The sequence below is a fragment of the Leptinotarsa decemlineata genome, unplaced genomic scaffold, assembly GCF_025532065.1.
Source record: "Leptinotarsa decemlineata unplaced genomic scaffold, Ldec_3_MD MMD2_P_RNA_scaffold_5, whole genome shotgun sequence".
Taxonomy (NCBI): domain Eukaryota; kingdom Metazoa; phylum Arthropoda; class Insecta; order Coleoptera; family Chrysomelidae; genus Leptinotarsa; species Leptinotarsa decemlineata.
The window spans coordinates 7246838-7259863 of record NW_027412532.1 but is presented as its reverse complement, the minus strand read 5'-3'; the positions used below and the strand labels follow the sequence as shown (position 1 = coordinate 7259863).

Sequence of the window (13026 nt, the reverse complement as noted above, 5' to 3'; positions counted from 1 at the left end):
GCGCCTGGAAGAATGCATGTATTAATTTAAATTTCATACAGATTTTTGATCTGCAAATAACTGGCGATGAGATATATAAATATTTTTACTATCATTTTTCATTCATATCTACACAACTTCATATAAGTTGTTTTGAATAATTTCAATAGAAATTTTTGTAAAATATGTTTATATTTGACCGTGGCAGATAATGTGCCTACCGAGACAAGAACAAATCGTGTAGCAAATATTTGCAAATCAGTTATACTGAAAAATATAAACAAATCTGCACTTACTTGTTGGGACTTCTTCATCCTCAATTGGCTCCTATTATCCCTCGCGAGCTGCAAAAATGGAGCCTTCTGATCCTGACTCAAAGTCCTCCATTTTTTGATTATCTGTTTGTACCTATCTGACCAACTAGGGAACTCTTTTTTCCACTCAGGATGATTTACATTAGCATACAGGACTGCAGAAATGGTAGCTCCTTTTCCCAACCCTTCGTCGGCTTTCATTTTTTCAGAAGAACGCTGATTGTAGGTTGAAGGAACACCGACATTGGTGCTGTCAATTTCGGGTGGATCACTCGCACTTACCCAAGGACTTGGTGGTTCGGAGAAAGCAGGACTGAATTGCGGGCTGCTGGAAAAGCCACAAGAATTCATCAAAATTCAATATTTGCGACTTTATCTTTAGTTTTTGTTTTCACTTACTTGCTATATTCCGAGTGATATGGAGATGGTGGGGGAAAGCTGACTGGAGAATTCAGATTGGACTGATTCACAGCAGGTAATGTTGTTGGTCTGATAGGAGGAACAATACCATGCTGCGGCAAGGCTTGCTGAGCATTTCCACTAAATATATTATTACCCTGTAGAGGAAAAGCATTGCTTTCCTGGGATTCTTGTGATTCATCAGTTAAAACTCCCTGAAAACAAAAACAGAATTGTTTCAACAATATCAAAAAGTAGGTCCTTCGAGCCGGACCATATATTATTCACGCTTATCAAAGAAAGTTACTAAGCCTAAATGAATTCCATAAAGGAATCAACTGACCTTAAATATGTCTTCAACATCTTTACTGTTGATGTTCGATATAGAATCTAGATTGAAGTGGGGTCCTAAAATATCAGTTAGTTCATCTTTGGTATCCTTTGAGTTTCCTGAACTGCCTAATGTATCGGCCAGTTCGGTATCGTCTGGCAAGCTAGAATCTGAAATGAAACCAATTACTTCAAAGGCAGAGTTCTCTAATTTTAACTTACCTAGAGCTCCTAGCGACTCAGTATTTTTAGTAATATCATCGTCATCCTCATTTATGATACTGTTAACCAAATCAGTATCAAGCAAATCGCCTGGTAAGGCAAGGACATCTTTCAGATCCTCGGTGTTTTCGTCTTCCTCTTCCACTTTGGGGATGATGCTGGATAATTTTTGATCCTTCACACCATCTTTGCTGTCTGATTCGATTTTATCTTGCTTTGCGGTTACAGCAGCAACAGCCATCAACTCATCCTAGAAAAAGATTTTTGTAATGTGGCACCCAACGTGGGAATACCAGCAAGACAAGAACCCAACTCACCTGCGACAACTTGATGGACTTGTATTTATCAACGTTCTCATCATCGCTGCTTCCGCTCTCTACCTCCTTCTTACACTCCACCGTTTCCAATAGATCCTTACCAAAAAACGCCTCTTGGAGGTAAGAAGGAAAGGTCTCAGTTAGTTTACTCTTAGGTTTCCTCCTGATGGTTTTCCGCCTCGGTTTGTCGCCATCAGTTGGTAAAGGAGCCGCAAGGTCACCTACTGCTGGGGCAAACTGAACACAAGTAGTGTCCATGTCCTCGTTATCTTGTCCACTACGGTTACCGCGCATCCTAACTAAAAATCCTCCAATGCCTAACTTTTGTAAGTTACGTTGTCTTTTACGTCTAAGGACTGATATGCCATTATCCATTGTGATTACTGTGAAGCCCTCTGGTGGTGGCCCGTCTTCTTTCGTCCAAAACATTCCTTCTTTGTAGATTTCTTGAGGTTCGTCCTTCACGTCCAACAATTCTAGTTTAGCACTGTCTTCCAGGGCATTATCTACAGAAAAGCACAATCAATTATCAGTGAACAAAACATAACTAGTCAAATTGTCACCTATACTTCCACCAGCAACTACAGATTCGATCGTTGCCATTATTCCAGCTTCTTTATCTTGAACGGTAGGAATTTTCTTCCTCTTCTTTCTTGTTCCGTGGTTCTCTATTGCTAAGGATTTTATGAGACTATTTCCAAACTCACTTAAGCATACCCCATCGATGAAATAATTAGTATTTTTGCTTATTTCCGGGCTCTTTGTCGGGGTAGGCGGTTTAGGAGCAGTAGGAGTTGGTATTAGATGAGGAGGTGGTACATCTCTGGGTCTGCATAGAATACAGTTGTAGCCATCTTCTGCGCACTTTTCTGCATCCTCGTCAGTTTTAATGAAATCACAAAGGCCATGTAACCATCTACAAAAATATAAATTTCAGAAAAAACATTATTTTTCAACTCGCTACTGGTTCAGAAACTTTGCTGAGTTTCCAAATATAAACAGATTCAGGAAACAAAATTAATTCACCTTTCACACTGAACGCACTGTATTATGAGATCTCCTTCGCTGTAAGGTTCGCTGCAGCTAGGGCAAGTGATGTGAGATGCACAAGGGCCACATTCAGTACAACTGTTCATCCAAGTGCAATTGAAACCGGGATCCGTGGCCCCGCAAGTTTGACAAATAGCGCACCATTTACACTTCCAGTTTCCGTGAGGGACATAGTCGAGAGGAGGATCCATGCAGTAGATATGATAGGAGACATCACAGTCGTCGCAGAGGATGAGACGGCCCTCGTCATTGCGTTGGCCACATCCTTCACAAACAGTACAATCCAAACATCTGAAAAATTGGGAAATTTCAATCAGTTGATGGGATATTTACAAAGAGTAATTATATTTATAGTGTCTTAAATGTGTTGAACTGTACTCTGTTGTTATATTTTTAATGAAAAAAATATATGCAAAACATAAGAAAAATTGCCATTTTATTAATATTGATATTAGGACATTATTGCTGTTACCTGTTGCTATTCATTAATTAATTTACTTTATGTTCTGTAAATGAATTAAACTCGTTGGGCAGAACTCTGGTTCCATTCTGTCTTTTATTTTCTATCTCATCTTGAAGTATTTCTTTTCTTTTGTCACATCATTTTAAACTCAAAACTCAACTTTATTTCAACAAAAAACATTGGCTGTTTATAATAGGAAAATTCAAAATCAAAATGTGCTCAAAAATATATAAATTGGTACAATGATTAACGGGGAATGTTCCACAATTTGGGGTATTACAGCAAATGCAAGTTTGAACAAAATAAAGTTGAGTTTAATTCATGAGTTTTTCAAATTCACTTCGAAAAGTATTCAAATTGATATTTCAAATGTTGGGTTTTAATTTTTAAAGTTATTTGTTTCTAATTCACATATTGGCAACAGCGCCTATATCAAGTTGAAATAATTTATAGGTACCTAGATATTCTACTTCAAAAAAGGAAAATTATCTTTATAAATCAACAATTAAGGCAAAATATAAATTATAGTTCAATACCACCTCCACAAGCCACATAAACAACAGTTGTTTTGTTTTTTATTTATATAGAAGAAGATAGGTTGGGTGCACAAAATGTCATATGTCACAGAATGTCTCGGAACATAAGTAAACAGAACAGAACGCCTCTGAAATATGTCATCTTTGTTTGTCTCATTCAGGTAACAGATTCATTGTCCTTTATTAGCTATAAGCGATGTTGCCAAATGGTGAAATAGAAACGAATCCTTTTGAATGTTGAATGCATTATTTCATTCCCCTTTTTTAAGTATTTAAATAATTTTTTAAAGAAAAAGGTTGAAACGATAAGTTTAAAATGCGTTGTTTTAGAGCTCTTTTATAAAAACTACTTGATTTTCATCAGGAGGAACATTCCCCATTGTCAAATGTGAAAACACTATTCATCTAATATATATTTTTTAACAAGTGCTTTGAATTTTAGAACAAATCTTATGTTTTTAAACTTGCTGGCAACTCATAAATTATTACACCATTCAAGCAAGATGCAAAGTTTCCCAATTTCTGATTTTGGTTTGCTTGGATAAAATTCCTAAAATATTCTCGTGTGATATTTTTCATTTATGATGAGGTGAATGAAGGAACAAATTGCCAATTTATGATGTGAATCCAAATTCAATAATCCCCTTGGTTCTAAGTGTGAAAGTTTATAAATACATTTAATAGAATCATACTGTTTTTAACAAAGAGGCAGTTGCTTAATATAAATTTTGCTCAAGTAATAACAAGCCTTACTCATGGTGTCTGGTAGAATGTAGAAATAATTTTACAATAATGTTGCCCAGTCTTAAAAGAGAATGCGAAACATTTTCAAAATCAAAATTATTTTTCAGTGTATTGATATTTGTAAACTTACCTCCATCCTTTTTGTAAGATGACTTTCGTTACTTTTACATTGACGCAATATGGGTGGTAGCACTGCCCACACTGCACACAACCTATTAAACAACCTTCCTGATCAGTTCCAAGAGCGCCACACATAACGCAGGTATCTTGGGTGAGTATAAATTTATCTTTCGCAGAACATAAAACTAGGCGATTTTCCACTCCAGGTTCTTCATCATTCTTACCGTCGGACACAGGTCTCTGCAAACCAACTCCTGGTACCCCAAAAATCCCCCTCATTTTCGCTTTATGACCCCTTTTCCGACCAAAATCTGTTAATCTCGCTCTTTTCATGAATCCCACTTTACCGGGAAGCACCTTGCCTTGGCCTTTAGGTCGGCCTGAAGTACTTGGTGGGAAACTGAGCCTTTTTTTCGCTATTTTGTTTGTTGTATAGGGTTTTCCTTTGCCCAAGCCCATGTTTCGAGCAAATTCATCAGGCGAAGGGAGATCAAATTCCGATGTGTCATCATACAGTGATTCTTGGGAGACTGAAAGGTCTCCAGGATCATCGGTACCTACGAAAAATCACAAGTAAATAAGAATTAAAACTATTTTAGAATGAAATGTCACATGATACACGAAACTCCAAAACTTACTAGCTCTTTTTGTGGTTAATTGACGTCCGCTATTATTCTTGCAATGAAGGCATATATACTCATACTCCGGATTCATTTCTCTTTTTTGGTGATATGTTACCAAATCTGCTTCTGGATCGCAAGTACCGTGGACAAACCTAAAAATTTACAGTATTGGCACATTTATCCTACAATTTTAATATAAATCAAGATAATTTGTGTAAATATAATGTGGAAGTCTTTATTTCATAAATGGAATATCCTTATAATAATGATGTTTATTCAATAATTATCCAAAGTGGATATAATCAAAAAAGTAGGTATACAATTTGAACTGTGTATGTAGATTTAAAAGAATAAGAATAATAATGAATACATTTTTTTGGGAAAGTTTTTGGCTTTCTACTACTTCATCTGATACAAAAAAAAAGGGGATGAGAGAATCTTCCAAAGAAAGGAAGGAAGTAATCAATTTGAAACTCTATACATGAATGTGTAGATCATGCAAAGAAGTAACTTTCAGACACAAACTGAAAGAAAGTCCTCCTGAAACAGCTACTTTCATATAAACATTGAATTACACGAAAGAAAATAATTCTTTCGAAACAAATACTTCTATATGTTTCGAAAGAATTATTTTCTTTCGTGTAATTCAATGTTTATATGAAAGTAGCTGTTTCAGGAGGACTTTCTTTCAGTTTGTGTCTGAAAGTTACTTCTTTGCATGATCTACACATTCATGTATAGAGTTTCAAATTGATTACTTCCTTCCTTTCTTTGGAAGATTCTCTCTTCCCTTTTTTTTTGTATCAGATGGAGTAGTAGAAAGCCAAAAACTTTCTTTCCCAAAAAAATTAATCACTCCTAAAAATATAACCCCTTCAATTTAAATAATGAATACATATTATTGTCTATACGAAGTCAATCCGAACAACTAAATAAAAGATTGATGGAGTTACTCTTTTCCATTAATAAAAGAATTAGTGTTGGTTTATGAAAACAAAATTATTTATTTATATACGGACAGGTCCAATTCAAGTACAAATATTACAGTGTTATACAGAAGTCGGTGCAATGTAGTGGATTGAAAGTAAATTATAAGAATAATAGTTACAAAATAGTAAGATAAAATATAGATCAGTTAAGAAAAAATTCACAAGATATAACACTTACTAAAAAGTAACACTTAACACAATACAATGGCCCAAGCTGAAAATGTAAAAACCTAGGACAGCATTATGATTTTTGAAACGTTAAACTGATATATTAAGATTTGAAGATTGTTCAAAGAAATGATTTAGACAAAAAAAATTATACCATACCGCCCAAGCCATACAAAGAAACTGCCGACGTTCGGTAACTATTTAGTTTGATGCTATTCGAATTGACTTTGTTTATAGTATACATACAAACATACATACATATATTCATATGTATATAAATAAAAGAATCATAAATGTAGATTAAGCAAACTGTCAAAAATCTTTTTACTCTTCGAAATTTTCCTGCAAGAATCACGTGGCTTCATGTTGAACATCAATGTAACAATTCGTTTTTGTGTAATAATTGTGATGTGAAATGATAATGCAGAATATACTTATGCATAGTAAACTTGGATCAGAATGGGGAATGTTTCTCAATTTGGGTTATTATAGCAAATGCAAGTTTGAACAAAATAAAGTTGAGTTTAATTCATGAGTTTTTCAAATTCACTTCGAAAAGTATTTAAATTGATGTTTCAAATGTTGGGTTTTAATTTTTGAAGTGATTTGTTTCTAATTCACATATTGGCAACAGCGCCTATATCAAGTTGAAATAATTTATACGTACCTAGATATTCTACTTTAAAAAAGGAAAATTATCTTTATAAATCAACAATTAAGGCAAAATATAAATTATAGTTCAATACCACCTCCACAAGCCACATAAACAACAGTTATTTTGTTATTTATTTATCTAGAGGAGGATAGGTTAGGTGCACAAAATGTCTCGGAACTCGGAACATTAGTAAACAGAACACATCTTTGAAATATGACATCTTTGTTTGTCTCATACAGGTAACAGATTCATTGTCCTTTATTAGCTATAACCGATGTTGCCAAAAGGTGAAATAGAAACAAATCCCTTTAAATGTTGAATGCATTATTTCATTTCTCTTTTTTAAGTATTTAAATAATTTTTTAAAGGAAAAGATTGAAATGATGAGTTTAAAATGAGCTGTTTTAGAGTTCTTTTATGAAAACTACTTGATTTTCGTCAGGAGGAACATTCCCCATTGTTTCACGAAGTTCATATCTCAATTGCAAAATAAGATTTGTAGAGTTTATTTGATAAAATTTTGATATGCTCAGACCACAAGAATGATTAATCAATAATTACACCTAGAAACCTAGAAACTATGTGTCTGAAGGACTTCAGTATTGATCAGATTGTTCTTTTCGAAATAAATAATTTTTGTTTTCTGTGCATTCAGCATCAGTTTATCGGAATGACAATATTTTCTCATTTCACTAATACCGAGTTCTACCAATAGAATCATATCCTTCATAGATGATTCAGCTATACCAAAGGTTGTGTCTGTCATCAGAAAAATTTCTTCTGATGTTTCTTCCTAACCTTTATCACTTTAGAATCCGTTTATTTAAAGAACGGCTCAAAAACATACTCTAAATGTTGAGTTAATTACTGAAACAAATATTACTTACTTTTTACAATTGGTGCACTGAACCATTTCTCTGTGGGCGTGGGCTCGATAGGCTTTGTGACATAAAGGGCACGAGTAACCCTTGTTTCTCTGCTGATAACACGAATCGCATACAGTATAGTGGGCATGCCATCTTGAAGATAACCCAGCTCCGGGGGTTCGAGAGCCACAATCGCCACAAACTCTACAACACTAAAATTTTCAATTGTGAGACAGTGTTTCCTTATACAGATTCAATGGCAATGAATAGGTTGAAACAAAAATGTTATTTGTAAGTTTTACCTCACTTCGCAATCACAAAATAATTTTTTTTCACAAACTATACCTATCGACTTGATCTTCAGAAACTTTATGTTCAAAAATATCACATGTAACGCTATCACAGTAGTTTTTTCGTAGTAAATAATATACTTGAAGCTAATTCTATTACTCTGAAGTAGTATGTTATTAACTACGAAAAAGCTATTGTGATAGCGAAACATGTCAAAATACTTTTGAAATTAAAGTTTGTGAAGAACAAATCGTTAGGTGTAGTTTGTGAAATTACTTTGGATGTTCATCAAGTAACAGCCGAGTCAATCGAAATAAAAAAAAAATTCTTTTCAGCTAATTGGTTGAAAAATATCTTATTATGATTTTTGATTTCAAGAAAAAACAAAAGTTTCAAGTCCATCCAAGAGATAATCCAAGAAAAGTGGAAATTTGATTATTTTTTCACTTTCGTCAAAGATAAAACTTCAAGGCAAAGGACAGTTTATTCACAATTTGTTTGATAAAATTCAGGGCTTTGAGTGCAAATTAAAATTGTGGAAACAGCAGCTCTTGCGGAATACTGTGTCTCACTTTCCACATTTAGAAAAAGAAAACGTTACTACTCCTCAAAAATCCGCACGAAATATGAACATTTCAATCAAGGCGTTTTCATGAAAATGTTTTTCTCGCCATTTAATATCGATGTGAAAACAGTTCCCAAATACTTTCAAACCTTTTAGGTCCAATATTGATAATATGTTTATTGTTAAAGAATAAATTCTTGTTAAAAACACAATGTCATAAATGAATATCAATTTAAACATGAAGTATAAGTGTATAAAATATAAATGATATAAACTATATATACATACATATGAAGAGGTTACTTAACAAGAACTTGGACAACGAATAAAAATATATGTTTCACACACAGTACAATCACAGTTTCATCAAATTCTAAATTACAGGGCATCGTCAAAATATTCTTGTAGGTTATAATAAGCTTTATCACTTAATAGTTTTGTACATTTCTTTCTAATTATGATGAAAGGACCCTCTTTGATTTAATTGGGAAGTTCACTGTATATTCTGATTCCATTATATATCAACAAGCTTTGAACCAAACATGTTTTTGGAATTGGTAGACTCAGTTCATTTGACCGCCTTGTGTGGTATATGGCTGTAGCTATAGATTCATAGTTTTCCCTATTTCTATGTATAATTGACACGATTTCCAATATGAATATTGAAATAACCGTAAGTATTCTATGTTCTCGAAAAAAGGGGTTTACATGAATCCCGCCATTTTGCTTTACATAAGTACCTGATAGCCCTTTTTTGCAAGACAAAAACCGACTGCAGATTGTTATGCAATCTGTTTTTGTCCTTGTCATGCCACACTAATGTGGTGTCGTCAGCAAATAAGGTAAAGCTTCCTGTAATCGATATGTTGGTCAAATCATTAATGTATAACAGAAACAGTATAGGAAATAACACAGAGCCTTGAGGTACTCCACAATTTATCTCTCCCACGTCAGAGTTAAATGACGTTCTTATTTTCTGTCAGAAAGGTATGAACTAATCCAAATATGACTGTTGTCCCTAAAACCATATCTTATGAATTTCCAAAGCAATATGCTGTGATTGACACAGTCAAAAGCTTTGGATAAGTCACAAAGCACTGCTTTTACAATCATAACTTCTTTTCTTTTTTTATTATATTTATGTTGTTTATATTGAACAGTTTGTTTGTACATTTACACAATGCAATAAATACAAAAAAAAGAAATATCAATAGCACATTCACCTATTTTTTTATAGTTGATAATCAAGTTTTACTTGCTGACTGAGGTGAGCTAACATACACATTTCAGCAAAATCAATATCATCAAAATAAATTTCTGAAAATTTCAAAGACAACTGGAGATAATGAAACATCTTACCCTACACTTCCAACCATATTTTGGAATTGACGTTACAATAGGCCTCTGACAACCTGCATGATAAACTTTGTCACACTGTTCACATGACATTAATTTTGATTCGTCTCCGGTAATCCGACATACTTGACAACAACGACATTTTCGACACTGCCAACCAGCTCGAACACCTAATAAAAAGGAGTACAATATAACTAGAGTGCATAAAAAATGTATTTCAATGTTGAAATAGGATACAGAAATAAGATTGAACAAAAATTAATTTTCATCCAAACATATTACAACTATAAGTTTATTACCTGGCAATTGAGCTAGACCAACACATGTTCCGTGATAATGAGCCCCACAAGTAGAACAAAACATTAAGTTCGCTATATCGCCGATGGATCTACACGTATAGCAAACTGCAGCTGAAAATATGAATATGAGCAAACCATCGACAAAATTTCATCAACAACGATTTATTTCATACTTACAATCGCAAAGCATAGCAACTTGGTCCAAGTGGTTGCTACAAAAAGTTGTAAGTGACGCGAAATCTTGAAAGGCACCCGAAGCAGTTGCGCAAGGATAATGAAAAACTTTTGCACAATCATCTGTATTACAAGTAAGACTAGCGCCGTAATGATTGCAGAATGAACATTTTTTTGAGGAACTTTGTAGTACTACAGGGCCGACATTTAAGAGAGCAGAATTTTCTGTAAGTAAAAACATTGGGTTACAACAAAGATTACTTTATTATTAACAATATGAATTACAACTAACCTGCTCTAGTTACTCCATTGGACCAGAGGGCGCAACTTCTATGCACGTAAAACTGCCCGTTTTGTTCAAAAAGAGCAGTAACTTCAGGTACTTCATTGTAACCTATAATGGTTAACTCATCTATATATTCATTAGTAAGGGAGGGATGTCTGCACTTATTGAAACTTTTCTGTCTACGACAAGTAACAGGACCCCTGGGGCTTTTGTCTCCTTGTTCTCTCTCAGCTGTCTGCAATGACCTGGCTAGGTTTTGTTCAGAAGCAACTTTCTGTGGTGAAAATCCTTCTGGGCAATTTAGTCTAGAAAACAAAAAAAATTTAGTAAAATTTCTGTAATGAAAATTCCAAATTTTGTTCTTGTAACTTGTACTATTTTATCTCACGTCAAAAATTCAACTATTTCGAGGGCTCATATTTTGTACCAAAAACTCTTTTAAATAGCATCTTCATCACATGATGGTATGGTGAAGACCTTTCAATTTATAATTGAAATAATCTACCAAAATAACCCTATTAACAAAGGGGGTTTTCCTGAATTTCAAATTATATGCCATCAAAGTATGTAAAGTTTGGGTGGAAGATAACTTGGTAAATGCTATTTTCAAGTTTGAAGAAATTCCAATAATCGACAGCTATTTAACCCAAAAAATAGGTACACGTCCACGAAATCCTTGACTATTTTAAACAATATTTTGCTCGAAAAAGTACTTCCTAGGGTTTCTTGAAATTTTCAATGAAAGAAACTGTACATTCTACAACATTTCCATCAACAGATTGTGTCTCCCAATTTTTTAACAAAAATACATAAATTACAGTTATGATACTTGCATAAAGAGTATAACACGAAAAAATTACCTTAACATTTCCCCTTGCCCGAGTTGGCTTCTTTCTCCCAAGTTACAAAAAGCACATACTTTGCCAGCCCAGTGCTCGGGAAAATATGGCGGTTCTTCCAGGCTTGGTCTATCTCTCTCTGGAAAGACGATTGCTCCTTCAGAATCCAACAAACTGTGGTCATCTAAGGAAGACAGGTTGAATAGCCCCATATCAAACTCGGTTCTATCAAGTTGCCTGAAACTTCTACCTCCTCCCCTTCTATTCAGACCTGGAGGCCTGGGTTTTCTCACTCTATTCATTCCAGTTGCCCCAACTCTAGGAGCCCTGGGAAATGGCTTTCCTAAAATATAATTTTGTGAATCACCCTGTAATAATAAAATTAATAGATTCTTAATTACCTCCCTCTCTTCTAGGTCTTCCACGACCTCTCTTGATACTACCAAGAGGTTTTCCTGTAAAATTAAAAGGTGGAGGAAATTCTTCATTGATAGGCGAAGAGGCAACCGAGGTGGTTGTAGACCCTTGGCCAGAAGATAAGAGAAACGGGGATGGGATGGGGTCATCAATGAGTTCCTCGTCTTCCTCCTCCAAATCCGATCCCTCGGGTTCGTCTAGATCCATCATGAGATCGTCAGGATCTAGTCCCGAGGTTATTTCATCCATTGTGCAAGAACTAAAACAAAATGTCAAACAGTTGAAAAAGGTTATTTTTTTCAAACAAAAACTAAAATCGTGTCATCCACTTCCACATTCAAAACAAAATACGAACTTTATATTTATCGGTGTGTAATTTTTCTACGTTTATTTTGTAGCTTCATCCTAAAAATAATTAATTAGAAACACAACAGCGCCATGTCAACTTGGTAGATGGATGCGGATTGCCATATTCCAATTATAAAGTTCACAGTTCACTAGGAAACCAAACTACACATTTTACTGAAAATTATGATAGCTATTGCAAAAATAACTTACATTAAAAATTATTTTTACATGATAAATTTATGTAGATTATCAAACAACACAATAAAGTCACTACTAATAAAAAGGAGAATCCACGAATCTACACTTCAGTGCCACGAAAATATACGATTGTCCAACCAACCATAATTGAGCATCCAGTCGGTAAAATAGGATTCAACAATTTTGAGAAAGACAGAAAACTACCATCATCCATTACTGTTGGACAGGTGACAGAATCAGAGATTTTTTCTCTTTCTCTATCTCTCAATATTTTCGATTTTTGCTTCCATTCAGGCACATTAATCCACGAGATTTGTTCATTTTTAGTTTTAAAAAGTAGTAGTGGCAGTTATCTACCCAAATGGACGAATGGACCTTAAGAAGCAAATGCCAATAAAACGGTAATTTTTTTAAATGTATGAGTTGAAAAAAAAAGAAAAATTCACAATTTACCTCTCAATATTCTAATAAGAGAAGT

General features: G+C 34.2%; 2 protein-coding genes across 17 annotated transcripts in view; one reads left to right on the top strand and one right to left on the bottom strand.

The window, feature by feature from the left end:
• LOC111517185 (uncharacterized) overlaps nt 1–12690 on the bottom strand; it is a 66087-nt gene extending 53397 nt beyond the window's left edge. For 14 of the 16 annotated variants that reach the window (XM_074169391.1, XM_074169400.1, XM_074169401.1 and 11 more), the window contains exons 1-17: nt 12561–12690; nt 11987–12261; nt 11607–11928; nt 10753–11051; nt 10464–10685; nt 10287–10397; nt 9991–10157; nt 7797–7987; nt 5113–5249; nt 4485–5031; nt 2588–2902; nt 2125–2477; nt 1562–2067; nt 1245–1494; nt 1036–1193; nt 693–907; nt 276–621 (exon numbers count right to left, since the gene is read on the bottom strand). In XM_074169391.1, the coding sequence (XP_074025492.1) occupies nt 276–621; nt 693–907; nt 1036–1193; nt 1245–1494; nt 1562–2067; nt 2125–2477; nt 2588–2902; nt 4485–5031; nt 5113–5249; nt 7797–7987; nt 9991–10157; nt 10287–10397; nt 10464–10685; nt 10753–11051; nt 11607–11928; nt 11987–12251 (4404 nt within the window). In that variant the 5' untranslated portion in view covers nt 12252–12261; nt 12561–12690. Of the gene's footprint in view, nt 1–275; nt 622–692; nt 908–1035; nt 1194–1244; nt 1495–1561; nt 2068–2124; nt 2478–2587; nt 2903–4484; nt 5032–5112; nt 5250–7796; nt 7988–9990; nt 10158–10286; nt 10398–10463; nt 10686–10752; nt 11052–11606; nt 11929–11986; nt 12262–12357; nt 12541–12560 lie in introns of those variants that run through there. The other 2 variants (XM_074169406.1, XM_074169392.1) reach the window with 2 other exon arrangements.
• The window catches only part of LOC111517201 (uncharacterized), a 130056-nt gene that overhangs the window by 60350 nt on the left and 56680 nt on the right, over nt 1–13026 (top strand). The gene's annotated exons all lie outside the window — the stretch shown is intronic.